The sequence below is a fragment of the Lonchura striata genome, chromosome 25 (assembly GCF_046129695.1).
Source record: "Lonchura striata isolate bLonStr1 chromosome 25, bLonStr1.mat, whole genome shotgun sequence".
Classification (NCBI taxonomy): domain Eukaryota; kingdom Metazoa; phylum Chordata; class Aves; order Passeriformes; family Estrildidae; genus Lonchura; species Lonchura striata.
Genome location: NC_134627.1, coordinates 5,964,801 through 5,992,391, shown reverse-complemented (window position 1 = coordinate 5,992,391; position 27,591 = coordinate 5,964,801). Strand labels below are relative to the sequence as shown.

The window sequence follows — 27,591 nt, the reverse complement described above, 5'->3', positions numbered from 1 at the left end:
CTCATCTTGTTACTGCCTGAGAAATTCTCACAGTGCACAAAGAAACGGAACTGTGATGTGTTAATTGAGGAGATAATGTGAGCCTTATTTAATCTCGTGAAGAAGATCAATACTGAGCCAGACAAGGACTCCAGATGCCTCAGTTCTCTCACCAGAGCTCTCCCAGCACTGGGCAGCTCCCCGCTTTCCAGTTTGGGAAGGAGGGTAAATACACATTGACCATTTTGGTTTTCTTCTTGATACTTGCCTCTTTTAAATGACAAAATGTCTCTGGGACGAGACCTGCTCTGAGCCAAGCACTTTGAGGCTCTGGTCTTAATAATATCTCATAATATCTCATAATATCTCATGGTGCTACAGAATGCAAGGGGTAAATGGATGTGTTTCCACTGAGTTTGTTTCCCTTATGGCTTTCTTGGACTTTTTAAACAGCTCTGCCAGGACTGGAAGGCTTGTTTTTTTTTTTTTTTCTTCAGAAATCTTGTAAAGACACAGGAAGAATTTCATTATTGCAGTAGAATGACTTTTTTTCCATGCTTATTTATTTAATGTTCGAATAGTTGAAAATATCTTCTCAGTGAGTGCATGGAAGACTTCCTGCCTGGGGTGTGTGAAGGACCCTGAGCATGCAGAGGACAGAAACCAGATTCATCCTGGAAGGCAGCAGTGTAAACACGTCTTCAGTGCAGACAAGAACCCTTAAGTCTTGTCATGTGAAACATATTCCAGTTGTGTCTGTGTTTTCTCCTGCAAATAAACCAGTGAGAGATGTGGCTAAAAATGTTTTCCTGACACAGACAATTTCTCACCTCATTACTTTATCCTCTTTTTAATAGATTTGTTTTTTTTATTGGGATGCTTTAAAGAAGTTTATAACTCAATCCAGCTCAATACAGGCGAGTTGAAGACAGCAAGTAGCCTGCCACACGTCCATGCTGCCAGGACTTTTGAGTAAGAGGCCTCATTTTACACTTTGTGCCATTTCTAGGAATAATCAGAGAATAGAGTATTGGGTGTTTGTATGCTTGAATGAAGATTGGTTTCTTGAGCTATGCTTTCTCCTAGAATATTCTTTTCAATTAACTTCAGACAGAACCTGTGGATAATTAATATGGAGTTATACTTCTATTCACTGGAAAATAACTTCCAGTCCAGGTTTGTAAGATACCCTGGCACTGGGACCAGGGTCTATCCTCCTCAGGTAAGGAAAGGGGATGGAGCTATTAAATTAGATCTGATAGAATATTTTTTTTTTCTGAATTGGAACTGCATAGATTCTCAACAGTTAAATCACTTTTCTTGATCATCTCTTATGAACTAGAGAGTGGGAAGTAAGAAAAAAAAATAGAGAATGGGAAGTGTTGAAGTGCAAGTATACAGATAAGCATAAAAATATAGAAATAGAGAATATAAAATATTACATATAATATTTATATTAGATAAAACATGACACATTATGATATACATTACATATAATTATTCTATATTCTATTTATATATAAAAAATAGAAATATAGCAACTGACAGTACAAGAGGACAGTCTCAAGCTACGTCAGGGAAGGCATAGGTTGGATATTAAGAAAAAAAATTTCACTGAAAGAACAATAAAGTACTGAAACTGTCTTCCCAGGGAGGTGGTAGAATCACCATCTCTGGATGTGTTTAACAAAAAGACTGGACATGGCATTTGGTGCTATAGTCTAGTTGAGGTGTTAGGGCATAGGTTGGACTTGATGATCTTAGAGGTCTCTTCCAATCTCATTATTCTGTGATTCTGTGAATATAAAAGTAGATGGAAGTATAAAACTTAGGATGTTTGTGGTGAGTATTGAAAGGAAGAAACAATCTTTTTTTTGGGTGTCTTTACAACCATCAACTTAACTGTATCATTGCTGGGCTAACACTCACCTGGTGATAAATTCCTGGGTGTAGGAAACACTTCACACGTGGCATTCTGGGTGACAGATTAACCTTGTGTGTGAGTGTGGACCATAATAAACTTTCACTGAACTAAAAATGTAAGGCTGTAAGAAAGCATGTCAATTCATGGGTTTGTTTCCTGCTCCAAAGCAGCAGGACTGAGGGAGGCTTGGAAAAATGTTTTCTTCTTTAATAAAGAAAGAGAAACACGACTCAAAGCTCTGTGGTATGAAGTCACCATGCTCTCTGTTACTCACTCCCATTATCTCTTCTGCAATCTCCTCCCAGAGGAGCTCCCTGGAAGCTTATCCCTGTCTAAGAGTTATTTAAAAGAATAAAATAACAATGATGGTATAGAGGAAGGGAAGAGTGGTGTAAGAGTCTGGGGCTGTATGAAAATCCTTCCTGCATGCAGGAGCTAGAACAATGTGGCATTGTGTGTGGGGAGGGTGGGGATGGGGAGCCAACACCTGGACCCAGAGCTGAGGGGAACTGCCCCACCATAACTCACAAATACAGCCTGAAAGGCAACAGCCTGAGCCTGAGGTTATTTTACAGCCACACCAGGCAAGTTGCAGGCAGACAAAGCCCTTCTGCTGGAAGCACTGAAAGAAAGTGGATTTCCTGTCCATCTGCCTGGAGGAACTGTGTGGGTCCAGTAGGCTGAGCCCAGTAACTGATGCAGACTTACTTCTTGGAGGGGCTCTGCACTTTCCTCAAGGGAAGGGAATTATCCAAAATATGAGATAGTGGCTGATGAAACTTAATATGAGCACTGCTAGAGGTGGGGGAAGAAAATGGGGTAATTGAAAAATGGTGTGTTCTGTAAAATGCCCTGATTTGTTGTGTGATTTGTGCTTGTTTCCATGCATAGGAAATCCTACAGGAAGTAGGATTGGTGAGCTTTGCTCATGTAGAATGTGTCCCAGTCAAAATCTCTGGCTGTGAAATGTTTGCTAAAGGGCTCTCTTGTTTCCCAGACAGTGTGAACTGGAGGGTTTGGTTCCTTATTCACAGCAGGTCTATGACATTTTTTACTGGGAGGGTGGTGAGGCCCTGGCACAGGTTGCCCAGAGAAGTTGTGGACACGTTCAAGGCAACATTGGACTGGCCTTGGGTTATCTTTGGAGTTTAAGTAGCTCCACTGACTGGAAAAATCCCTGGCTTAAAGCTGTAGAATGACCTGGAGGAGCTGAGGACTAACAATGGAGGAGTCGTGGGATACAGAACCTGTAAAACAAATCAGGGCCTCTGCTCCACTGGCATCTGGCTGGAAAGATAAAGAGTCCATGAAGTCTCTGACTCTAAGGAAAGCACTTCTCTTGCTCTATTGAGAAGAGGCAGCACAGATATAAAGGGTTCCAGCACATATTTTTGTGTTTAGACAGATATCCTCATTCCCTGTGGGCTGTTTGCACTGGCAGAAAGTCTCACTGCTTTGCTTGCCTGTGCTTCCTGGGGAATTCCTGCCAGACTCCTCTGATGCCACGGGGAGACTGTGTGCTCAGATTATTTATTGAGAATAAAGCGTGGAAAACATTGCCAAACATCCCCAGGTAGCTTCCCTCTCTTCTGTGAGGAGAATACAGCCTGATGTGCATTTCTGAGAAAAGTAATTGCAGGTCAAAGATTTTGCTCCCAGACCACAGGACTTTCCTGGAAGATTCTTGGCACCAGAGGTTCAGAGGTCAAATGCTTTGATGTCAGGAGTGAAATGTTCCTTCTCAAAACACTAAAATCTTAGAGTGAGCAGATGGTTAAATGAAGAAATTGCCTAAGCACAAGAAGATCTCACAGTTGACTCATACCTTATTTCTCAAAATTCAGAGCAAGAGCTGCTTAGGAGCTGTAATTACGGGTACAGGCCGAGATCACATTGATTAGTTTTTGAGTAAATTAGGATTCATTATGCTACCATTGACACTTCCTTGAAAGGGAAGATTTATTAGCCTTTCATCTGGGTGAGGAGCTGGTTTTGGTTTATGTTAGCAGCCAAGAGCCCAAAAGTTTTAATCTCAAAAGAAGCTGCTCCTGCAGGCTGCAAACTTTTTGACCACAGTGGAGAGGAGGAGATGTACAGTGTTAAATGGCTTAAGAGGTTACAAGGATAGAAGTAAAGAAGAACTCCTGCTCCATGGTGATTTGTGTCCCAGGAGAAGAAGGTAGGAGATATGAGCACCAGAGCTCTTCACAAAATACAGTTTTCTTTAGTCTTGGCCAAGGGTTTAGTCAGAAGTCTAATCAGAAGGCACCAAGGTTCAAGAAGTAAAGCCAAAGACATTTTCTGTTCTTAAAGATAAACTTCTCATCTGTGCATAGGGAATTTTTTTAGCCACCTAGTTTTATGTCAGCTGACTAGTGGGATCATGAACCTGTTTCTAACATGAGGTTTGTTAAACAAAGGAATGGTGCTCTGTCATTGTCCACCCTTTTCACTGCTGATGTCACTGGGATCTGACCATAACTCCCTGTCTGTACCAACTTCCATTTAAACATCTGCCACAAGGTGGATATTTGAGGGTAATTTTCCTTTCATAAAGATCTGAAGAGACAGGGCTAGGTCTAGCTCAGAGAGAGAACATGCATACCCCTAAATGTTATAACTGATTATTTAGTAGTTATTATATTCACAGAATTTACATGGGTTTACATCCATGCTGTGACTTCAAGTTTGTGGAGAGGCCCTGTGTGAGATATCCCTGATGCTGTTTTCTTATTTTTTTTTCTCAGGGGCAGAGGAGTGTTGGCATTTTGTCTTGTGCAACTGTTGTTTTTGGGAAAAGTGGATAAAAGCAAGTAGTGCAGTATGGGAAACCAGACACCAGCCTAATTCACTTCCTCAGTGCTGCTCAAAGTGCTCAAGTTTCTTTAGTTTTAAATAATTTATTTTTAAAAATAATTATTCTTTTAAATTGGTTTTGCACAAATACTTACTTTAAACTGTTGATATTTTCCATCCATCAGTCAGAGTTTGGAGATGTTGAAAAGGAATGTAATGTATGTTTTTTCTTAGTAGATACAGTAAGGAGCTCTTTGAAAAGAATACAGCATCCCTGTTTTTTTTTTTAAAGTTGATATTTATCAATTTTGAAGTCTTTTACAAGTGGAATCACCACTAACAGCTTTATAAACATATAATCCAGATATACAAATTTGTACCCAGCATATCTACAGTTCACATGCAACCACAACAGCAATGCATCAGAGTAAGGTGAAAGGCTATAGCTGCAAATATTTGTTACCCTTCAAATATTTGAACCAAAGTTTCAGTATTCAATGGTCATAATGTGGTACACTAGTGTAAAATTCTGCTTAAAATATGGCATTAATAGATGAAACAAAAATATATAAGAAATGGGAGCAGGCATTATGCTTTTCTAAGTCATGATCTGATACGCTACAATTCTGAGTTGAAAGTGGGGATAATTTAAAGTAGGAATGTTCCTAAATGTTCTTAAGACTTCTGGTGGTGCTGTGGCAGTTTACTGGAAAACTTGAAACCAAAATAGTGACATTTTAGCTGTTGTGTTGAGAGTTCAATCTCTGTGGTGCCTGCTGGGACATTTGGTAATGAATGCTTTGAAAAAATATTTGAAACTGAGATCTAGCAATTTAATTTCAGGATTTACAGTAAGCTTGGAAAAAATCTCCCTCTGCAAATTGCTGCCATCAACAAGGCACTGACCTTCTTGGACTGTCAGTGTGAAAGTCATCTCTTCTGAAACTGGTGAGCAGACTTCTGTGTACATATATTTTTAGTCTCACATTTTATTTAATAATCTTATTGTCTATTCATACAGGTGCCTAACTCATTTGGCAAGAAAAATCAGTGACAATCAAAGTATTTATTTCTCTCCAAGTAGGGCACAGGGAAAATGTGCATTGTCAAGCCCAAATGCAGACTGAATAGGTGTGACCAGGGGAAGCCTGGATGAGAACAGAGCTGCATATGCTGACTAACAATCTGGATTTTCTGGATGTTTGAGACTCTTGACAACATTACTCCTGTTTTACATTCAGTGTTTGTTGTTTTTTTTCTGTAGACACATCTGTGGTAGTAAGACAGTTTGAGAGACAAAAATCAAAACCATGCTCTCCTTTGGCTTTTTTCCCCCCTGTGCTCTTTAATTGCCTCTGTAACCTCAAGCATCATGAACCTTTTAAAGACTATGGGCTACAGGATTGCCAGGCAGGGAGATCTCACTGTGTAGCTGATTCTAAGCAGTTGCACCCACATTCCGATCAATGGCTTTCTCCAAACTCCTCTCCCACTGCTGCAGGGACTACTCAGAGCTGGGGGAGGCAGCAGAGTCCACATCCTCCATGTCATGTTCATGTAGGGGCACTGCTTGGCCACCTTTAACACGTTTCCACTTCATCCTTCTGTTTTGAAACCATACTTTGACCTGGGTGATAAAGAGAAAATAATTACTTGTTGCCTCAACCTGAGGTGTATAAGCAGAGCTATGCATATGTGTGTAGAGAGATGATTTGTGGAATTCTGGAAGAAAAGGTGAACAGAGTTTGTCTAATCCATCTCTCTAACACAGAGTGGAACAATTCTTTCTAAAATGTTCCACACAGATGTTCCTCTGAAACCCTCAAAGGTAGTACACATGCTTTGCCTAGAATCTGTCTTCATGTCAAATAAGGCACAACGACTCTCATGTATTTTTAACATCTAGGCCATCCAGTCTAATGCTTCAGGAATTTTAATTTGCCTCACATAATAATGCAATTCTTCTGCTGTCCACGCAGCCTTGATAAGGAAACCTGGACTGAGATGACAATGAGAGAACAGAAACACTTCTCTCCACAAAACTGTATAATTGTCTTTCCTTACCACCTCAAAATACCACCTGACCCAGGAAGAATGCATGTATAAAATATTCATTTAAATAATTTCCTGTTAGTCAAAGTCTAAGGTGATATCCATATTGCATATGTAAACCTTGATATATCAATATGTACCAATGCATGGTGGTAAACAAGAACTCAGTAGAGACCAGTGATTACCAGGTCTATCTTTAGCTGAGAGAAACATAATTATATTATTAACTACTTACAGAAATGTGTAACGAAGGTGTCTGAAAGAATGTGGAGGCTTTGTTTTAAAATACCTCTGTGCCATTGCAAAAGCAGACCCTTGAGTAACAAATCTGGGGTTTAGCATTAGGGAGAGGTTGTGGGGGAGGGAGAAGGAGCAGGGAGGGTTTGGAAGTACTTGTCTTTCGGTGAGATCCAGGTTCACAGCGATCTCGTATCTCCTGAGCCTCGTCAAGTAGTTGTGGTGGGCAAATTCAGCTTCCAGCTCCCGCAGCTGCTCCTTGGTGAAAGCTGTCCTTTCCTTCCGTGACTTGCTGCTGGTTTCTGCCTTGTTGCTTGAGCTCTGGCTCTCTAAGAGGCAAGCACACTGGTGTGATTTGTGGTTGTGCTGGTGCATGTGAACGTGTGCAGGTGCAGAGATCTAAGCAGCTCCTTGAAGTGCTCAGTGGAAGCTTTAAGATGTTTCTTTATGCCCCCTCGAGCTCAGCGTGACTGAGTGGTGGTGCCAGCCTTGGTTTTGAGAGCACAGATTTGGGACAGCTCAGTCAGGATGGGGACTGGTGTCAGAATTGCCTGGGTCTGCACAGGCACAGAGCAGGAGCTGTGGGAAAGAAGCTCTCATTCCTTGCTGCCATTGTATCAAAAGTTTCCTTCCCCACATTTTTACTTTTATTCCTTGCACACACATTTTCACCCTGCCCCGATCTACCATGCAGCGGGCAGCCAAGTGCATGCAGCATGCAGGAGTGCAGGGTGCCCAGCTTTGGTGCAGGACATGAGAACAAATCACTCAGTGAGCACCTTCAGCTGTGGAGCATGGCCTGGAAATACCAGGGATGGGAGCAGTAGAACAAGCAAAAGCAGAGAAACAGTGGGTTTTGCCCAGATCCACCTTGAACATCCTGGTTTGTAACTTTTTCTAATCCTTGCTGAATGAAAACTACAAGCAGATCTGGTGTCTGTGTACATGACAGAATCATCCTTGTCATTGTGCTGTCCTGAAAAACCTGTTTGCTATTCCTGTACATTTCTGCAATGTAGTCAAGAGTTGTATTTCAAAGCCAAATTTCAAGGCATAGCCAAAGTGATGCTGTACCAATTATGATAATAAGCAAACACAAACTGACTTTGCCTGAGACTGTGGCATCCCTTTTTTTCATTTTTAAAAATATTTTCCTTTTCCTTTTCCTTGTTATTATTTTTACTTTGTTTTCTTTTCTCCTGTGTTTTTAAAAATGGTGCTCAAAGAATCTTCACACAATGCAAGGAAAAATGCATTTCTTTTAGTGATCAAAGTCCAAACTGCCAGTGTTTCAGGGAGTCAGTTTTGTGAGTTCCTTGACTCTTTCTCCCCTCTTGCTCCTCCTGCTAGATTCCCTGAACTAAACACGGTAGTAGCGGTTTTTTTATGCTGAGAATTAGTTACTTAATTTTTGTGTGTAACCAGTACACAACGCAGCTCTGTGTGTCCTAGCATAATATTTCTACACAGAAATGATAACCAAAATGGTAACAATATGAGCACAATGTGCAGCTTCATCTTCTAGGTGTCATTTTGGTGGCCAAAGCAGTAAAACTGGAGAAATCTGTGAGGTTTTGTGACTGACCTGGCCTTATCTGTGCCCATCAGAAAAGGAGAAACCAAACACAGGTCCGGGAATGCACAAGGGAGCAGTGTGGCACACGCTGCAGCTGGGCTGCTTTCCACTCCAGGGAATTAGTTTGGTTTGTTCCATGCTGCTTCTGCTACTTCAGAAACCCACAAAAAAAGATGGGGAATGTACAGGAACAAAACTTCACAAGTTTCTGCCCATGTTTTTGCCCTCAGTTGAACAATCCCCTTTGTACTGCACAGACACACTATCACATTTCACAAGTGTGACTTGGGAGGGAGCAGGGGGAAGCAGGATTTGAAGTGTGCATCTCTTGCTGGGACCTTTGCCACCAGCTCCTGGGAGCCTTGAGCCCAAAGCCTCCCCTGGGGCTTCTGCTGCCCTCAGGGACACGTGGAGGGTGCAGCAGCTCTCCAAGCCTTCAGCACAGGGCAGAAACTAAAAACAAGCAGCCAGTGCAAAGTACATGGGACAGATTCCCTTTCCAAGGGGCGGTCCACCAGTCTGCATCCCCAAAAGACAGTGGGAATAATTTAAAATGGATATTTGGGTATTTCTGGGGCAGAGTAGGGTGTGTAGCTAGGAATCTCTCAAGGACACTGCGTGCCACAGGGTATTGTCAAGAGAAATAATCCTTGTCCATGGTTGGGGTTCTGTGAGATTCCAGAAGTGGAAACGTGGCCCAGCTGCTTCAGTTTTGACAACAGAATGTGAGAAATGACAAACGTGTGAAAGGACAAAATCATCTTGGACAGGTTTTTTCTACTGTACAGCCAGTTTAAAAAGAAGAAAGGGGAAAGGGGAAAGGGGAAAGGGGAAAGGGGAAAGGGGAAAGGGGAAAGGGGAAAGGGGAAAGGGGAAAGGGGAAAGGGGAAAGGGGAAAGGGGAAAGGGGAAAGGGGAAAGGGGAAAGGGGAAAGGGGAAAGGGGAAAGGGGAAAGGGGAAAGGGGAAAGGGGAAAGGGGAAAGGGGAAAGGGGAAAGGGGAAAGGAAAGGAAAGGAAAGGAAAGGAAAGGAAAGGAAAGGAAAGGAAAGGAAAGGAAAGGAAAGGAAAGGAAAGGAAAGGAAAGGAAAGGAAAGGAGCCAGAGGCAGATGTGTGCCTTTCCCAAGGAGTGTGTCTCCTTCCAGGATCCCAACCAGTTCCATGCTGGGTGGAATTTAGCAGCTGCCCCTCCCCAGGGCTGCAGTGGTCACTGGAAGGTGGAAGCCCAGACCTCTCAGGGATGTCATTGCTTACAGCTCCCTGAAAGGAAGAGAGTAGGGAACAGCAGCAAGTATGAAAAGGAAGTGTGAAGAGTGCTAGTAAGAGAAAATAAAGGAATGTTTTTCTTCCACTTAAAAGAGGGTATCAGTCTCTTTAAGGATAAAGATATCCCTCTAATGTGAGTAAGCTGAAATCTGCTGTTTACCTATGATTAGCTGATGTTTTAATGAAAGCGTTGTTCACCTTTTAAATTGCTATTTTATTTAAACTTCTTTGTATTTGGGAAAATTTTGCCTAAACATGCTTTTTTTAGTATAAATGAGCTTAAATTCTACAAATGTCTGCAAAAGCTAGAAACCAATCAATTAATATTTTTATCCCTGCATTCTCTGCCTGTGAAATTAGGCTACTGGAAAATATTCTCCACTTGTTGGCAGGACTGTGGGGAAAAGCACACTGTAGCTTGTATGTGAATACTGTGGCATTTGAATGCATAAGAGCATCTTAAATTGTAACAACTTCCTAAGAAAAAACAATTTTATGCATATTTCACTGATTTGGATCTGAGTTATCAGCAACTTAGAGTTTGTATAATTACAAAATTATTGATTTTTACAGTGTAAAAAGAATTCTTTGCTAGCTAGGATGACACAATGAAAACCATGTACATTTTCTGCATTGTTGGACATTTTACTGATGGGCAAAGTTTTTGAACCTTCTGCTCTGAGGTTAAAATATTTGACATTTAGTGAGACCAAACAGAATTTATATTTAAAGGAAGACTTTGCCTCTTGTACTTCTTACCATAAACTGAGATGTCAAATTCCTAATATGACATTCCCTATTAGCACAGGCAGCTCAAGATGAGGGATCTTTGCTCTCTGCCATTCTCTTTTGCTCAGACAAATGGCAGGTGTGACTGGATAACTCCACACCCTAGAATTCAGCTCTGTGTGCACATGCCATGTGACTCCTGCTCAGTTACAGCAAATGTGCATTGTGCTGGAGAGTAAAATGTTCAGTACCCAAGATGTGCAGGAGTGAAATACAAAGACCAGAAAAAGAAGAGTAAGAGTAAGAGTAATTAAGAGTAAGAGTAAGAGTAAGAGTAATTAAGGGTAAGGATAAGGGTAAGGATAAGGGTAAGAGTAAGAATAAGAGTAAGAATAAGAGTAAGAATAAGAGTAAGAATAAGAGTAAGAATAAGAGTAAGAATAAGAGTAAGAATAAGAGTAAGAATAAGAGTAAGAATAAGAGTAAGAATAAGAGTAAGAATAAGAGTAAGAATAAGAATAAGAATAAGACAATAACAGTTCTGTTACCATCTAAAGTTTCCCCAGTCAAATACTATGGAATGTTTTGCTCAGCAGCTTTCTTTCTTAAGTCCCAGTCTCACCAGGTGTTCTCATTCCATCTCCTGCAGTCTACCACAACCCTGATTTCATATCACCTACCTGCGCTTTCCTTTTTCCTTCGGGATGGCTTTTTCTCAGAGTCACTTGTAGGGTTCGCCGCTGCCTCATCTTCCTCCAGAGGCACAGGCAGCCTCAGCAGGCTGGGGCTGCTGCCCTGTGCCTCGCCAGCAGCCAGGGCCAGTCCCGCGCTGTCTCCTGCTGCCAGGTGCCACTCGGGGCAGTGGAACGAGGGGCGCTGCTCCTGGGGGAAGCTGTGCGGAGCTGTCACCAGGCAGGAGGCTGAGAAGTCGGGGTAAGCGGCGCAGAGTGCTTTCTGCTGGAAGGAGAAGGGCGCCGCGGGGCCGCGGCCGAGCCCCGGCGCTGCGCTGGGCGCGGGGCGCTGCGCGCTGCGCAGGCAGCCGCTGCTGCCGGGCTCCATCCGCGCCGCTGCCGGCCTCGGCTCCCGCCTGCTCCGCTCAGCCTCCAGAGGCACGGGGGAAGCGCAGGGAAACTCTCCCGAGTTTCACAGGTCGCCTCCCTAAACAACAGTCTGCGCGTGGCTTTGGTGCTGCTGCGGGTTTGCTGCTTTAGCAACTCTGGCTCTAAAGGTCTTCATTGCCCTGGCTGGGGGAGCAGAATTACGCCATGAGCTGCTCCCTGGTGAAGTGCTGGGCACGAGGGAAACACTTTTTAAATACTGTGCCGGGGAGACGGTGGCAAGTTTGTGAAGTGAAATGTGAGCGAAGGGAGGGAGGGGTTAACACACATACCCTCAGCCCCTCCAACCAAAGCAAAGCAGGCAGCTATTAATCATCTGAAACCTTATATGCACATCTAATGGGATTTGCAGATGGAGCCTTTTAAAGAAACAATGTCTGTAGTTTTTTTTTTTTTCGAGGGAAAGAGCAGCACACACAAAAAAAAGTCTTTAATGTTTCCTTGTAACACTATGAAGTTATTTTTATTGCACTGTTAACAAAATTCTCCGTCTTGGGTTTAGAAAAAGCCCTAAAACAGGATTCAATAGACACCAAATTTCAAGAACTAAAGTGGGAAATAGAAGTAAGAAAGGACTTCACTAATTATATATAATTTAAAGCCCAATCCTAAGGTTAAAAAAAAATATTAAACCTGGCTTGTACACACATGCAAGGCTTTGAGTAATATTTGTTTGTTTTGTTAGATTTGTAACACATATATTTGCCGAGGGTTGGAGTCTGCTGCCAGTGGCAATTATTCTTTCTGTATTCTACTTTCTAGGGAATTTTCAATTCACCCTCCTGCAAGGAAATGTCCTGATTTTATGCCAATGAAAGACATGTTTTTCATCTTTTGTTGAACATTTTATAGTTTTTCCTAACAGAAAGCAGAGTTTTTTTAGGCCCTAGAGCCATCCCAGCTGAAAAGACATTAACAGGGAATCTGTTCTCAATCCCCTTTTCCCAGAAGTGTGGCAGCTGAGGATGTCCCAAACGCTGCTATGCCAGGGTTATTAATATTTTTAATGACAATTAAGGTAGGCATGTGTTCCATGTTTCCAGAAATCTGCTTGCAACCATTTCAAATACTCCCCTGGCCTTGCTCCACGTTGTGTGTGCCTCTGTCCCTTCTCCCACCACTGCTGCTGGGTTTTGTGCTGTCTCAGGGGCACAGGGATTTAACAGACATGAGGTCTTCATTTTTCACAAGAGCTGAAGTGATACTGAAGTTATTTTGGTTTTTTTATCGTTCAGAACTGTAAAATTCAATGGAATCTGGGTGAGGTGGGGAATGTGTTTATGCTGTTATATCTGTTGGTTTTTAGAACTTGGCCTTTTTCCAGGAAATCAAATTATTTTCGTTTAGATCCTTCTGAACAGGAACATCAAATTCCTTTCTCTCACAGGAATCTAAATTTTCATGCAAAATTCTCAATATCTGAGAGCTAATTAATTCTCTAGAAAGAACTCACCTAAACACTTAAATCTGTTGCTCTGCTGCATTAAATAGTAAACATTTAAAAGCATTTCATATTCACAGGCAGGAGGAAGACCCTCAGACTCCTTTTCTGAAAGATTTTGAGGAATTTGTGAATGCTGCACATATTTCAGGCACTGTCAGAATCCAAGTCAGAGTCCAGAAGGTTTTGCCCATGCAGAATATTTAATTTATATTCTCTATGTGTGTGTGTGTGTTGACATATGTATAACACTTCACTTACATGTGTCACTCAGAATTTGCATGAATTCACATGTTTTGCAGTTCTGCCTTCAGTCTACAAAAAGATCTCTCTAATTAGCAAACATTTGTCCTTGCAGGTGTGAAAAATGCATATTTTATGATTAGCTTTCCACAAATGTTACAATAAATATTATATGTGTAATGTTAAAAAGTTATGCTGTATTAATTCTCTTGCGTAGTATGTTAAATGTAGTTTTAGGTTACAACATAATGTTAAAATAGAAACTCTACAATACAGGATTTGTTACAAGATCAAGCAAGAAGATGAAATAATCAAGAAACTCTTCACACAGAGATGTAGCGAAGGGGGCCCATAAAAAATTACAGCCTCCTTATCAGAAAAGACAAACATTCTTCTGCCTTCTCTCTGTCTTTCTAGAACCAACAAGATTAAGGAGAAGAAGTTGACAAAACCAAAAAAAGTTCTTAATTTGCAAAGAATTTATGCATCATGTATGAGATATATGAATATACAACAGGCTATTGCTTTTAAAGTTATTCCTTTGTTCACAAAGCACACTTCTAGTGTCCGAGAGCATCCAGACATCTGTAATTCTTTGCTTTTTATTGTCTTGTAATTGTCCTAACTCTAAACTTTATTACTGTGATTATATTGTTATTTTTATAACCATTTTATTATTATTAAAATTAAAAAAACCCAACTGATTGGCATTTTTCACACAGGGACAGAAGAAAGGAGGATTGTCCCTTAGTTCCAAACCCACTTGGGTCAGGATCAGATCCCCAGCAGGGATTCCCACATCGTCTCCCTCCAGGTGAGACCACTCGGGTGTTGGGGAATGGTTGTTAGAACAAGGCCATGATTCTATGGAATACCTGTTCCAAAAAACCTCTGTCTAAGGCCCCAGAATCAGGCTTTTGTGGAACTTGGGATACACAGCTTGGAAACCAGTCTCTGTTTCTGGGAAATTGCATAGTGGTACAAGGTCTGGGAACGGGATAATAAGAACAGGCATAGCCTCAAAGATATGCTCTGTCCTTGGAAGGCATGGCTCAGAGATGACAAACTTGGCTTGGAGAGAGAACTTAGCTACATCTGTAACCGCACGCAGGAGAAATAAAACAAAGCCCTTTGTAAATGAAGCGGTCAGAGCTTACCGCTGCCCATGCCTGTAGAATACCCCATACAAGCTAAGGTATCTTTGAATAAAGCCGGAGCTTGCTTCTCAGTCCTATTGCTTAGCGTTTGTCTTCCCCCCCGCCCTCATCGCCGGGACAGCTCTCGCCGTCGCTGCTGCATCCCAGATGTGGGAGCAGCAGATCCCCGGTGCCCCCTGCGCTGGGAGCCCGCGGGGCTCCGCGGCCGCGCAGCTGCCGCCGCCACTCGGCGCCGCGGCGGGGGCCGGGGCCGCGGCATCTTCCCACGGCTCCTGCGGGGACACAGCGGGAGCCCGCCTGCCGAGCCCCGTTTGGTGCCTTTAACCTCCGCAGGGTCAACAACCTCCGCAGGGTCAACAACCTCCGCCAAATCAACCACCTCCGCAAAATCAACAACCTCCGCAAAGTCAACAGCCCTGCGGCCCGCCGCTGGGAAATGCATGGGGAGGATGGCACGCATGGGGAGGTGGGGCTGGTGAGGAGCGCTCCCGTAGGGAGGCAGGGAATTTTCCTTGAGCTTTTCCTCTGTGCATTTATCCTTCAGCTTTTCGTCTGTGCATTTATCCTTGAGCTTTTTCTCTGTGCATTTTTCCTGGAGCTGTTCCTCTCTTTCTTTATCCTTCAGCTTTTCCTCTGTGCATTTATCCTTAACCTTTTCTCTGTGCATTTATCCTGGACCTGTTAACTCTCTTCCTTTATCCTTGAGCTTTTCCTCTGTCCATTTATCCTTGAGCTTTTCTCTATCCATTTATCCTGGAGCTTTTTCTCTGTGCATTTATCCTTCACCTTTTCATCTGTCCATTTATCCTTCAGCTTTTTCTCTGTCCATTTATCCTTGAGCTTTGCCTCTGTGCATTTATCCTGGAGCTTTTTCTCTGCGCATTTATCATTCAGCTTTTCCTCTTTCCCTTTATCCTTGAGCTTCTCCTCTGTGCATTTATCCTTGAGCTTTTCCTCTGTCCATTTATCCTTCAGCTTTTTCTCTATCCATTTATCCTTCAGCTTTTTCTCTATCCATTTATCCTTGAGCTTTTTCTCTGTCCATTTATCCTTGAGCTTTCTCTCTGTGGGATTTCCCCAGCTAAGGAGCAGCCCCAGAAGCTGACCCTTCTTCTGCCCTCTGCACACCCAGCAGAGGTTTTTTTCCAGAGAAGGAGTGACAAGGGCAGCCACAGCAGCACTTGTGAAAAACATGTTCACTTTCTTGGGAAAATTTAAAAGTTTAATAAACTTTTTAATAGGAGATTAAGGACACAATAAGAGATAAGGATTATAGAGTAAAGGTTGTTATGGCCAGGTGCATCTTTGCACTCAGGCAAGAGCACACTGTTACTTTTGGGGATATCCCTTAAATACCTTTTGGTTTTAGTGTATTCTTATTTCCTCCAGTTTTTGGGCTTTGGTCTGCACTCTCTTCAGACGGTGAGTGCTGGTGGTTGGCAGATCTGTATCAGGTGTCTTTTTCATATATTCATTGGATGTTATCCCATCCAAGCAGGCATTTTAACACAAGCATACTTACATCAGCTATTTCACTCAGTTTAATTAACAACAGAAATAAAAACTATATTTTTAGAACAAAGTTACTTTAACACTACACATGGAAAATATATTTTAACATATGCAAAAAGCCAATATTATAATATGTATCTTTAACAGAGAGAAGGGGGCTGCAGCAGCTGTGAGAGCTGAGGAGGAAAGGCCAGGCCCAGAGATGGGCTCTGTGTATCTATCACTCATTTGAACAGTTTTCTCAGCCTGTCTGGAAGAATAAAAGAATAGCAGAAGTGTAATATTGGTGAGAATTTGAGACTTTCTGTGCTGCCAGGCACTGACCCCCAGGAGAGCACTGCACTGACCTGAGGCTGTGGAGAAGCTTCCAAAAGGGAATGATAAAATTGGAATTGTGGGTGTGGAGTTTGAATAGAAGTGTGTAATATCACACGGTGGAAGAGTTTAAAGTTTTATAAATATATAATAATAGTTATACATATATATATATAATGTACAATTATATATAATTGTATAATTATATATATAGTAATGTATAAAAAGCAAGATGGCGATTTTAGAGTGGAGGCTGGTTCTTCTTCACCTTCTTCTCCACCTTCTTCTCCATGGGTTTGGGTGGTTTTGTGTAATTGGATAAAAAGTCCACATTGCAGCCATGGGTGGTTGGTTATTAGGTTGAAAGTAAAAATAATTGAGGTGTCATTTCTTAATTAGACAGTTTATCCTTAAAAGGCCTTGCAGAGAGAGAGACAGGGCTCCATTTTTACTTTGTTAAAGTGTTGTAGATGTCACCATCTGTGAGACTGTAACAGAGATGAGAACTAACAAACATCTGAGTCCAAACAAGAAATAACATCTCACACGTTTAATCCTGACCCCAGTAAAAAGAATTTAAAACTCAACAGTGTAAAGCTTAGACTAATAGAGGCAGTGTACATAGAAAGGGAAAATTATCAACAAAAGTTAAAAAGCCATGTGATGAAAGTGCTTTTAAAAGGCATCAGATATTGGACAAAATGTCATGAAAAGTTAACTTGCATTTTGATGCAATGCCATATGTCATATTAGTAGAGTTTTAAAAGCCTGTATTTGCAGGAAATCAGTATTATATTTTTGATAATTTGAAGGAGGAGATTTAGAAAGGAAGTCTGCAATCCTTCTTAAAAAAAATAATTAAAAAGTGACTATTTTGTAAAAATGATACCACAGTTGTGTGATATCTTTATCTCTCTTCTCCCTACACCTCTAAGAACAATTTTTCAGTCAATTTGTAGGGAATTTTGAAGCACAAATGATATGTAAGGTCAGAGAAATAGTGTTGAAGAGAAGATGCCAAACAACCAGCTCCTGGATCTGCAGTAGTGAGATGAATATCTGAAGTAAAATGAGTAAAAAATTATTTTGGCTCCAAAGACTTTTACCGAAGAGGAGTGTCTGCCTTGCTCTGCAGATGGGGAGCTGGCATCACCACCACAAGCATTTCTAATTTAATGATAATGTTTCCCTTAGCACTAAGTCAATATTTCTAGGATTAATTACATTTGATGGCTTCACAGTAGTGAAGGAAAAAAAAAAAAAGAAATCCTGCTTCAGGTAGAGGAAGCATCAAGAAGTGTAAGAGACACTTACATGATAATTTATCTTAGGACAGGGAGCAGTAGAAGCAAAAAGCAGAAAAAATAGGGGGCCAGCTTTAAGTTTGCAGAAATACTAAAAGGAAAAATCACTAGCTAGAAGCTGCTGTAATGTCACACAGTGTTTTGTTCCTAAAAAAATGACATGAAACCCAGAAAAAAAAAAAAGTAGGGTGCTGCTGTCATTGAAATTGGGAAATTAGAGACAATATATTCTAGGATAGGTAGATGCATACGTGTTCTTGTACCTTAAATCTGTTCCCACCTAATTAGGATTATTTTACACAATTTGTTTAAAACATTGTCTTTTGGTTTCTCTCTACTATTGAGAAATGAGTATGAATGCAAATAGGTAAATATTTATAATATTGATTGCAATTTAGCAATTACAGGAAATAAAGCATGCTCCATTTTTCCCAGCAGCTGTGTGCTAAGGGAGCAAAGATCTTGGCTTGCAAGTCTAGAGACAAATTCTGTATTCCTTGCTTGTCTCTCCTCTTGAAGTTCTTTTTGGGGATTTTAGGCCCAGCATCATGCAAAGATGAGGAATATCTCTCCCTTGAAAGGCCACAAAAGCAAAATAATGTCTCAGCTGCAACATCAATCCTTAAGACAGGAAAGACTTGCCAAAAACTTTGATAAATCATCTTTTTTTGAATGACTTCTGTCTTTATGTTGTGCTTGCTGTTGTAGATATTTTGTGGAGAGCTGCATGTCCTGAACAAGGTCCAAGGCAGCAGAAACTTTCTATTAAATCAAGAATATTTTATAAGCTCAGCAAAGGAACAGTTGTTTGACTGGCAAATAGTTTGAAAAATACAAAATTAGCTCAGCTTTTGGCAGATGGCAAAACTCTTCTGTTATTTTCATAGATAACATGAAAGAAAGAGGAATAATTGCATCCCCAAGGAACAGAGAGGAGCTGAACATTCAGCTTTTTAAAATCACTTTTTGTGGATATAGATTATCAAATCTACACTTAGACTTCAGTGTGTGGTTCGTATATTTTGAGGCAGAGCAGAATGCAGAATTTTCATTTTTCTGTATTAAGCAAAATTTCATTTCTGTTGTATTAAGAATCCCATACATTTATAGAATTATCTGACAAGTGATAAACTTCTAAATTTCTTCAGTGCCAAGAGGTCTGCACTACTTCTTCTGAGACCACCCTTTGCCTCTGCCTTTACCATTGTGCTTTGTGATCTCCTTCAGTAGAACTAGTTAAATAAAAGGCAAAATTAAATTAAATTAAATTAAATTAAAATAAAAGGTTAGGTTAAATGAAAATTTTGTAAAGAATTTTTAGAGGAGCTAGAATCTATTCCTCTGTTGAATGACTGTAATGGAAAATATTATTTTTGCTTAAATTATAAAAGCATTTGTTAAGTTAATATTATGTGGAATGTAGTCACAGAATGTTTTGAAGAGATCTGAGTAAATTCCAGTATCCAAGGTGTCCTGTGTGATCCTGTCCAGTAATTAAAGTTCAGTCAGTTATTTTTTTTTTAGGGAATTCTGCTGAAACCACAGAACCCATTGTGTTGTATTACACCTTAGAATAGGACACCAATGACTCGTTTCTGTTCAGTTTAAATTCTCTTTTCCTTTCTGGAAAAGAGAAGGAACTGTGAGGGAATGGATTGTTATGGTGGAGCATCTCCCTCTGCTGGTACATTTTAAAATGAGTTGGAGCTCCAGTTCCCATTTCCTTACAGTTCCCATTTCATGGCACCAGTTCCACTGGGTTTGGAACAGTGCAAGTTGTGCAGCCCATGAAGGTGAATTTGTCCTTTATTTCAGGACAGCCCACGAAAAGTGAATTTGTCCTTTATTTCAGGACAGCCCATGAAGGTGAATTTGTCCTTTATTTCAGGACAGCCCACGAAGGTGAATTTGTCCTTTATTTCAGGACAGCCCATGAAGGTGAATTTGTCCTTTATTTCAGGACAGCCCACGAAAAGTGAATTTGTCCTTTATTTCAGGACAGCCCATCAGTTTATCTGCAATAAGGGCCTGAGGGCTGCAGGCTGTGCCTGCTGGGGAGAGCTGGGCTGTGAGGAGAGACTCAGTGTGCTGCTCACTGAATCCCAATTTATTCCATTTACTCTGGAGTACAATTCTTATAAACTATTTAGGGAGCCTGCTAATGTTCTACTGCAATTATTGGGTTAACAATCACATAAGCCAGTTTATACATTTTAAACACGTCTAGCTTGCAGAAGTCTGATGTCATTTTCTTTTTTCAGTCAATCCGTCTGATTTGAACTTTTTGCAATCTTGATTTCATTCTCAAAGTTCTGTTTGCTCCTGCCAAGGCCTCCTGCTCTCAAATCCCCTGTGCCAAGCAAAGTCCATGCACATATCTGCCGTGTGTGCCCCAAAGCCTCCTGGAGGTGTTTCTGCAGCCAAAGCCTGGAACCAAAGTTTCCTGCTGCACTGCCTGGGGATCTGTCCTGCAGGGCTGCAGGAAACGAGGGTGCTGTGCAGGCTGTGGATCCTGCAATACGGAAAGGGCAGCTCCATGACTCATCATCATGTCAGTTTATATATGATAAAAATTCATTAAATAAGAATATAATATAATATAATATAATATAATATAATATAATATAATATAATATAACATAAAACATAATATAACATAATATAACATAACATAACATAATATAACATAATATAATATTATATATAGTAATGTAATAAAATATAACAGAATATATACTTTATAAAATTTATAAAAATATATAAAATTATTATATATAATAGATATTATTCTAATAATATATAATAATACATTGTATATAATATAATGATATAATGATATAATGATATATAATATAATTATGTAGATGATATATACTATAAAATTATCATTATAATTTTATATAATAGATAGTTATCATAATTATATATAATATATAATTATATATAATTATTACAAGTATAAAATAGTATTATATTATGTATTATATTATTATATATTGTATTACATATAATACAATATACAATATCGTATTATATAGTGTTTATGTAATATATAAAATATTAGATATTTAGATAATATAATATATTTATAAATAATACGTATAAATATAAATAATATATTTCTAAATATGTTTATATAAAATATAAAATATATATTATATGCTTAATATTATATATTAAAATATAGCATATATCAACTCCTTGGTTTATATGTAGCCAATAAAAACTTTTTGCCCCCTGAATTTTAACTGTGCTGCTTACAAGCACAGTTTGCTTTGGCAGATAATTTACAGAAGTCGTTTTAGCCTGCGCTTTTGGTAAAAGCCAGTCAGAATTGTTCGAAGGATACTTTGTTCTCACGCCACGAGGTGGAGACGTCTGCCTGAAATTGCGGGTGAAGAAAAAACGGGGAAATTGTGGCTGAGGTTTAAATAAAATGATGCCTTTCCCCTCCCCGCCTTCCACTTAGAAATAAATGTAAAAAATTAAACAGATAAAAATAGGCTAAAAGTATGAAGATGCTTTACCAAGGACTTCCATTATTCTTTAGTTTTATATAAAAAATCATTAAAAAAATGCCTGGATTGCAGCACCTGTGCCGGCCTGGTGAAATTGGGAATTTCCGTGGGTTTTCCATGGTCTGTTCCCCGCGGGATTCGCTTCCCAAGGCTCAGCTGCGAGCTGGGGATGCTTCAGCTGAGGAACGAGAAACCAGCCAGGAACCCCGTGGTGGGAACGAAGCCCACACCTGAGCGCAGGGAGAAGGAAATAAATGAATAAATAATAAATAGATTAAGGAATGCATTCCCGTTCTTGTAGGCAAGGCCAGTGCTGAAGGGCAGAGCCAAGGAAGGCACACGAGGTCAGACACCCCAGCTGATGAGGGAAACCATGGCTTCACTCATTTAAACCCAGCATTTAAAATCGAATTGTTATGAATTTATAGAATTCATAAAATAGAAAAATTAAATCTGATAAATTTATACATTTATACACATGTATATTTTAAATTTATAAATTTATCAATCAGGATTTTTATAAATCCTGAGTTTAATTAAAACTCAGGATTTATAAAAAGATAATTTTGGAGACTTTTTTTCTGCAATAGAGGAAGGGCAAGCTCCGGGGTGGGAGCACATTCAGGCTCCCTGAGCCTTGTGGGGCTTTTGGCTGCAGGGACGAGGCTGTTCCCAGATTTGCTGAATTTATGTCCCCCTCTCCCTTGTTCCCTTGCTGTAGTCCTTGTCCTGTGGCTTTTTCCTTATTTGATTTTATTTTATGCTTATAACTTATTATATATATATATATATGTATGTATGTATGTATATATATGTGTATATATAACACATATATATATATATACACACCATATATACACACTATATATAACTATATATATAAAAATATAACTATTTACAACTATATGTAGCTTTATATAAATATACATATACATATACATATACATATACATAAACATAAACATAAATATAAATATAAATATAAATATAAATATAAATATAAATATAAATATAAATATAAATATAAATATAAATATAAATATAAAAACAATCACTATATATAACTATATAACTTATATATTTAGGCCCCTTCATCAAATTGTGTGTTTTTCCAGATTGTTGTCTGGGATAAGGGGAGACATTCATTTTTCTCTGGTCACTGAGCTATTGTGGGGGAAATGTGTGTGAGGAACAAAATTCTGTGCTTGAAGGTGACTGGGAAACTCCCTCCTGTTCTTTATTGCTCAAAGACTGTGAGGCAAACTTGACTCAGGATGCAAAAAATTGATTTTCACATTTTCATGTCTTATTCTTTTTTAGTTCCATGCATGATTATATTTTTTTAAAAAAGTAATTTTTTTCTATTGGATGCTTTATTTTTTAAAGTGCCAAGCAGCTGGCTACCCCAAGAAGCAGCGGTTTCCTCAGCTGGAATGGTCTCTGTGGTTGCCATGACAGTGACTGGCAGGATGAGAACACAAAGGTGAGGAGCCTGTAGGTTGAAGGAGGCCTCATGTAGGGTTTGATTGATAGAAAAAGTGATTTTTAGCTTGGTAAGAAAGAGTGTGAGCAGCTCCTCCACTTGCCCCTTGCTGGGTTCCCAGGGCCTTAAGCCCCCTAGCAAATAAGGAAGTATTTGCCCAGAAGCTATGAGAACAGAAGCTGATCTAAAAAACCCCCAAGGAATTCTATTTATTTCTGAAGGACTCAAAATTGAGGGAAAAAAAAAAAAAAAAAAAAAGAAAGAAAAAAAAATTAAAAAATGGGGAAAAAAAAGCTAAATATAAAAGGGTAAATAAAAATAAAAGGGGTAAAGAGGAGTTTCTGATTCCAAAGTTGGTGTTCGACTGTGACCAGCTGTGGCTGGGAGGATATGGGGTGCTGACAGGATGGATGGAGCAGCCTGAATTTGGGGTTTGGGGGGATATTTGTCTCTTGGCACTCAGGCTACTGACTAACATTACTCTGCCTCGTTAGACAGCCCTGCAAGAGCAGCTTGGTGCCACAATATTTCTCTTCTAATTCCCATGTTTTATATATTAGCTGTGTTTTTTAGGGACTCTTCACGATACAAAGCTGCTGTAATTAACAAATCTTCAGCTCCCCATTAGTGGTAAGATTTTTATACTGGTAAGGTTCACTGGAAATGAACAAATCCTTGAAATTTTATTACTTTAATGTTCTAATTCTCAAATCTGCTGATCACATGTATCAACCACCAGTTAGAATGTGTTTGTAGGTCTAACAAAATCCCATTAGCAACCAGTGAGTTCTTAGGGAAAGAAAAAAAAAAGGGGGAAACCTGGAAGAAATACTTTAATGATGCTTTGTTTCTGCTTGCTAGTGTTGTTTCAGGCCTGTAAGAGTATCTCAGTTTTGGAGGTCAGTGAAGTGTGGGAAGAGTGGGAAGGGAGATCTCCTTTGTGTGATATCTGCTGGCACAGAATTGGTCAGGCTGGAGAGGAGCTCTGAGCCAGCCCATGCCCAGCTCATCAGCCACAGCACGGCCCCGAGTGCTCATCCAGGGACCTGCGAGGTCTCATCACCTTTTCTGGACCTTTCCTGGGGCAAAATTCTCCCTCCTGCCCAGCCCTGGGTGTCGGAATCTGAGCTATTGATGATTCTGAGATTGTAAAAGTCTCTGTCTTTCTGCGCGGTTGACAAAACAGAAGTCTGTGCTGGTTTCCAGGTTGTTTATTCTGTTGATCTCTCACATGTTCTGCTGCCCTGCCCAGCTCTGTCCTGCAGGGCAGCGTGTGGGGCTCTGCCCTCAGTGGGATGTGACAAACATTAAATACCAGAAACTCCCTGGGCTGGATTTACAATAACGTGCCAATATCTGTCACCTACGTTGGACAGTGTGTCCCCAGCCTGAACCAACAGAAAAATGCCAACACCACAGTGAGACATGGAGGGCATGAAGAAGGAGAAAAAGGACAAGATACACCTAATTTTCTCTATTTTGTCCCTTTTGAACCCCTAATTTAGAAATCTAAAATTTTACTTTTGCACCTGTGCTACATTTAATTATTACTCATATTAAACACTCAGAGCTTGTGATTCATCCTGTAAGATTGAAAACTCTTTTCCATGGGCAGAGATCACAGCCAGTGTCTCTGGGGCTCTGTCCAGGGGTGTTCCTGACCCCTGCCAGGGTCCCAGGGCAGCCAGAGGGATGCTCTGGATTCCCACACCTGGGTGCAGCTCAAGGCTGCTCCTGTTCTCCTTCCCTGGTGCTGGCAGGAGAGGCTGCCCCTGCTTGGCTCTCTCCTTCCAGCCAGAATGAGATTTATGCTTGGGATTAAATACATATTGGATAAACAGCTGGAGCCAAGGGTGGGAAATGAATTTGCAGAGAGTTTTTAAAGTTTGATAGAAGGAGAAGTAGAACTGTGAAAGATGCATTGGAGATGGACCCACAAGGGGTAATTTTAGATGATGGCTTTGAGGCATTTACAGCATGGGGTGGCAAAGGCTGATAGGCCAAGAAACACTTTTAGTGTGTTGTAATTAGGAAATAGTTTTCCTAATTTTGTAATTAGGAAATAGTTGGCTTCTGATTGTGATGGTGTGAATTATAACATCTGTATCGTCTCATCCTTCACATGAGACTGAATATGGAATAAAAGCTTTTAAAACACCTCTCAGCTGCCCCATCTGTGGGTCAGAGATTGGGCTTAATCCAACAGCCAAGCTATCAGTATGTTATCATAATATTTCTCTTTTTAATCAGAAACCCTGGTTTCTAGCCATAAATGACCCAAATCTTAACATAAGATGTTTTTAAGCTCTGAGAGAGTGTGGTTTCATCAGAAAAGGTGAGGAACAAGGACCTGAAAGCTGAAAGGATTTTTCCACTCTTTCCACCATACAGGTGTCTATGTGTTATACCTCCAGCTGGGATTAGATATTCAGGAGCTCAGCACTCAACAGTGAGAAATTGAATTATTAAATTGTGTGTTCTGCCACTAGAAGCCAAAAGCAGGAGAAGACTCAAAGGCCTTTGCCCTGTTCAGTTCTGTGCTGGACTTTCAGTCCACTGCAAGTAGGAAATGGCCAAAATTAAACACAAACTGACATTAAATCCACACTTTTAGAATACTGTAGGCTAGGTCCAATTAGCAATTACCACTTATTTATTATGAACAAGTAGAATTCTAATTAGGCTGATTCGAGCCTCAGCTACTCCCTCAGTTTGGTTTGGCAATTAAGGTACTTCTTGTACTAGTAATTATGGTTTACCATGAAATTACTCTCCCTTCTACCCCCAAAAAAGCATCGAATTAGCCATGAGTGGAATTATATTTATCACAGGGCCCTGTGCAGTAGATAGTTTGCAAATAAATACAAACAATTAGAAAAACCACTCCGAGTGCTGTGCCAGCGCAGTAATTAGGGTTTGAAGGCAGGAATTTTTGCTGAAGCCAAAGTGGCTGGGTTGTCATTCAAGAGAACATTCGAGGGTGTGTCCCCAGCCTCTGGCTCTGCTGGTCCCCTCCCAGGAGAAACCAGCAGGAGGAAGATGCAGAGAATTGAGTGTTCTACAGCATGGTCCTGGAGCAAGGAGCCAGCTCCGTGCACTCACCAGGCTGGGATGTCACAGTGACCCTGGCAGGTGACCAAGGCAGACCAATGCAGGGCTGGTGCAGGGGATTGCAGCAACAAAAAAGGATAGCAAGCATAAGCTAAACCTGAATTCTTCCCTTGCCCAGAGAATTAGAAAGCAAATTTCTTTTCCTAATATTTGAATTCTAGTCCCTATAGCTGCAGTTGTTTTTCTCAGTGACAATTTCAAAGTGTTATGCTCTTGAACAGGCTAATGAAGAAATCAGCTTCTGACTCCTTTTTCTCCCCTTCCCTTGTAAAAATGCTTTTTTGTCTGGCCTTGTAGCCAAAGTGGAGAATTCTGTGCCACAGAGCTTTGGACTTTGACAGATGGAATATCAATCCCCCTTCATTACCTCATTAACAGTGGAAGGCCATCTATAAATCAGTTGGGTTTATGTATCATCAGCAGGGGACCATGGATTAAATCCTAGTGTGTATAGATTTTAAGGGCCAGTTTAATTTTTTTGGTAATTTTTAAGTTAGTAACTTTGCCTCAACCCACTGTGCAGAAATAGTGAACATTTTATGCTTCAATTTGTTTAGCCATCCAAATGTGCATGAACATATTGAATTTCCTTTAGAACATGAAGAATGTTCCTAGTTTAAAGTGTTAAACTTTTTTTAAACCATGGAAGCAAAGAAAAAAAAAAAATTGATTTGTAGGTTCTCATACTTTGATCAACTTCAGGTATGTGTTTGCAGGAGTAAGAATTACCTCTCCCCACGGGAATCAGTCCTAGGCCTTCACACAACTGGGAGCTTGGGGTTTTGCATGGATTATGACAGGTAAATGTAGATTTTCCAATCTTTGGGTTTCCAACAGAGCTAATGCTGCACAGGGTCTTTCTCTTAAGGAATTTGCTCTCTGCTGCTCTTTCTTCTTAGGCATTTGGCTCACCTAAGGAGTCCAGCTCAGTTTTACAAATTCTGGAAAGGCAGAATTCAGGCAGGTAATTCTGTATTTGTCCAAAGCAGAGCTATGCACACACTCTGCATTTCAGTGCTGGAGTAAGATATTGGGGAATGTTTCAGAAAAATTCTCCAACAAAGTGCCTCTCCTGCAATTCCCACTGGCACAAAAAAACCCTTTTTTTTCCTCCTGTGTCATCTGCCAGACTTTTGCCTGGAAGCTTCCTTCCATGGGCAGGGTGTTCTTATTTGAGAGGCATTTGGTTCCATGGTTTGTGGAGTAAAAATCTATTGCCAAATAGAAAGGGTAGAAGAAACTAAACTAAAATAGTCTTACAATAGAAATATTCATGTGTTTGTACCTGTAAAAACCACTTATGCTCCCATCAGTGAATACCTTAGATTTAATCCAAAAGGAATAATTTCCACTTTTCTAGAAAGTACAGAGAAACAGAAAATTAACTTTTGGTACATCTGTCATGTGTAACCACCATTCAGGGATGAGTTATTGAATATATTGTTAGCTACTGTCTGCAGAACAAAGAAAAGGAGCTGGGAAATGAATTATATTACATATATTCTCCTCTGCTCATTGTCATGATTTTATAATTAAATTAATCATTAGAAATAGTTAGAAATTAATCATTATGGACTGATATTGAAGTAGCAGGATTATTTCTCACAGTAATCTGTGGGGTCTTTGTGTCTTGAGCACATATTCATGAATGTATTGAAGAGTCTAAAAACTCTGCACACAAATTGGGCTTCCTGTGCCTTAGAGCATTTAGTTTTCAGAATAAACAATAGGTTTGGAGAAAACACCCAAATCCTCCATTTTCTGTCTCTAAAATGAACACCAGGAAGATAGAACACAGGCAGAAGAAAGGTTTGCCTGTCCTCCTTACGTCT

At 40.2% G+C, this 27,591-nt stretch overlaps 1 protein-coding gene and 1 long non-coding RNA gene across 2 annotated transcripts in view; one reads left to right on the top strand and one right to left on the bottom strand.

Moving 5' to 3' along the window:
* Window positions 1-5,746: 5,746 nt before the first annotated feature.
* On the bottom strand, window positions 5,747-11,631 carry MEOX1 (mesenchyme homeobox 1). Its single transcript, XM_021532967.2, has 3 exons — window positions 11,238-11,631; window positions 7,145-7,317; window positions 5,747-6,326 (listed from the first exon to the last, which is right to left on the bottom strand). Exons 1-3 carry the CDS (start codon window positions 11,614-11,616, stop codon window positions 6,204-6,206), a joined length of 675 nt encoding a protein of 224 aa, XP_021388642.2. The 5' UTR covers window positions 11,617-11,631; the 3' UTR covers window positions 5,747-6,203.
* Window positions 11,375-27,591, top strand: part of LOC144247457 (uncharacterized) — a 36,228-nt gene continuing 20,011 nt past the window's right edge. The window contains exons 1-3 of the long non-coding RNA XR_013341165.1: window positions 11,375-11,490; window positions 14,082-14,173; window positions 22,552-22,648. This is a non-coding gene — a long non-coding RNA (uncharacterized LOC144247457). The remainder of the gene's footprint in view (window positions 11,491-14,081; window positions 14,174-22,551; window positions 22,649-27,591) is intronic.

What these genes read in the sequence shown, in the direction of transcription:
- MEOX1 (XM_021532967.2), bottom strand. Translation starts at nt 11,616, where the DNA reads ATGGAGCCCGGCAGCAGCGGCTGCCTGCGCAGCGCGCAGCGCCCCGCG. An exon ending in AAGGAAAAAGGAAAGCGCAG is followed by an intron (nt 7,318 to 11,237) that starts GTAGGTGATATG and finishes CTTGCCTCTTAG; the next exon opens with AGAGCCAGAGCTCAAGCAAC. An exon ending in TGGATCTCACCGAAAGACAA is followed by an intron (nt 6,327 to 7,144) that starts GTACTTCCAAAC and finishes TTTATCACCCAG; the next exon opens with GTCAAAGTATGGTTTCAAAA.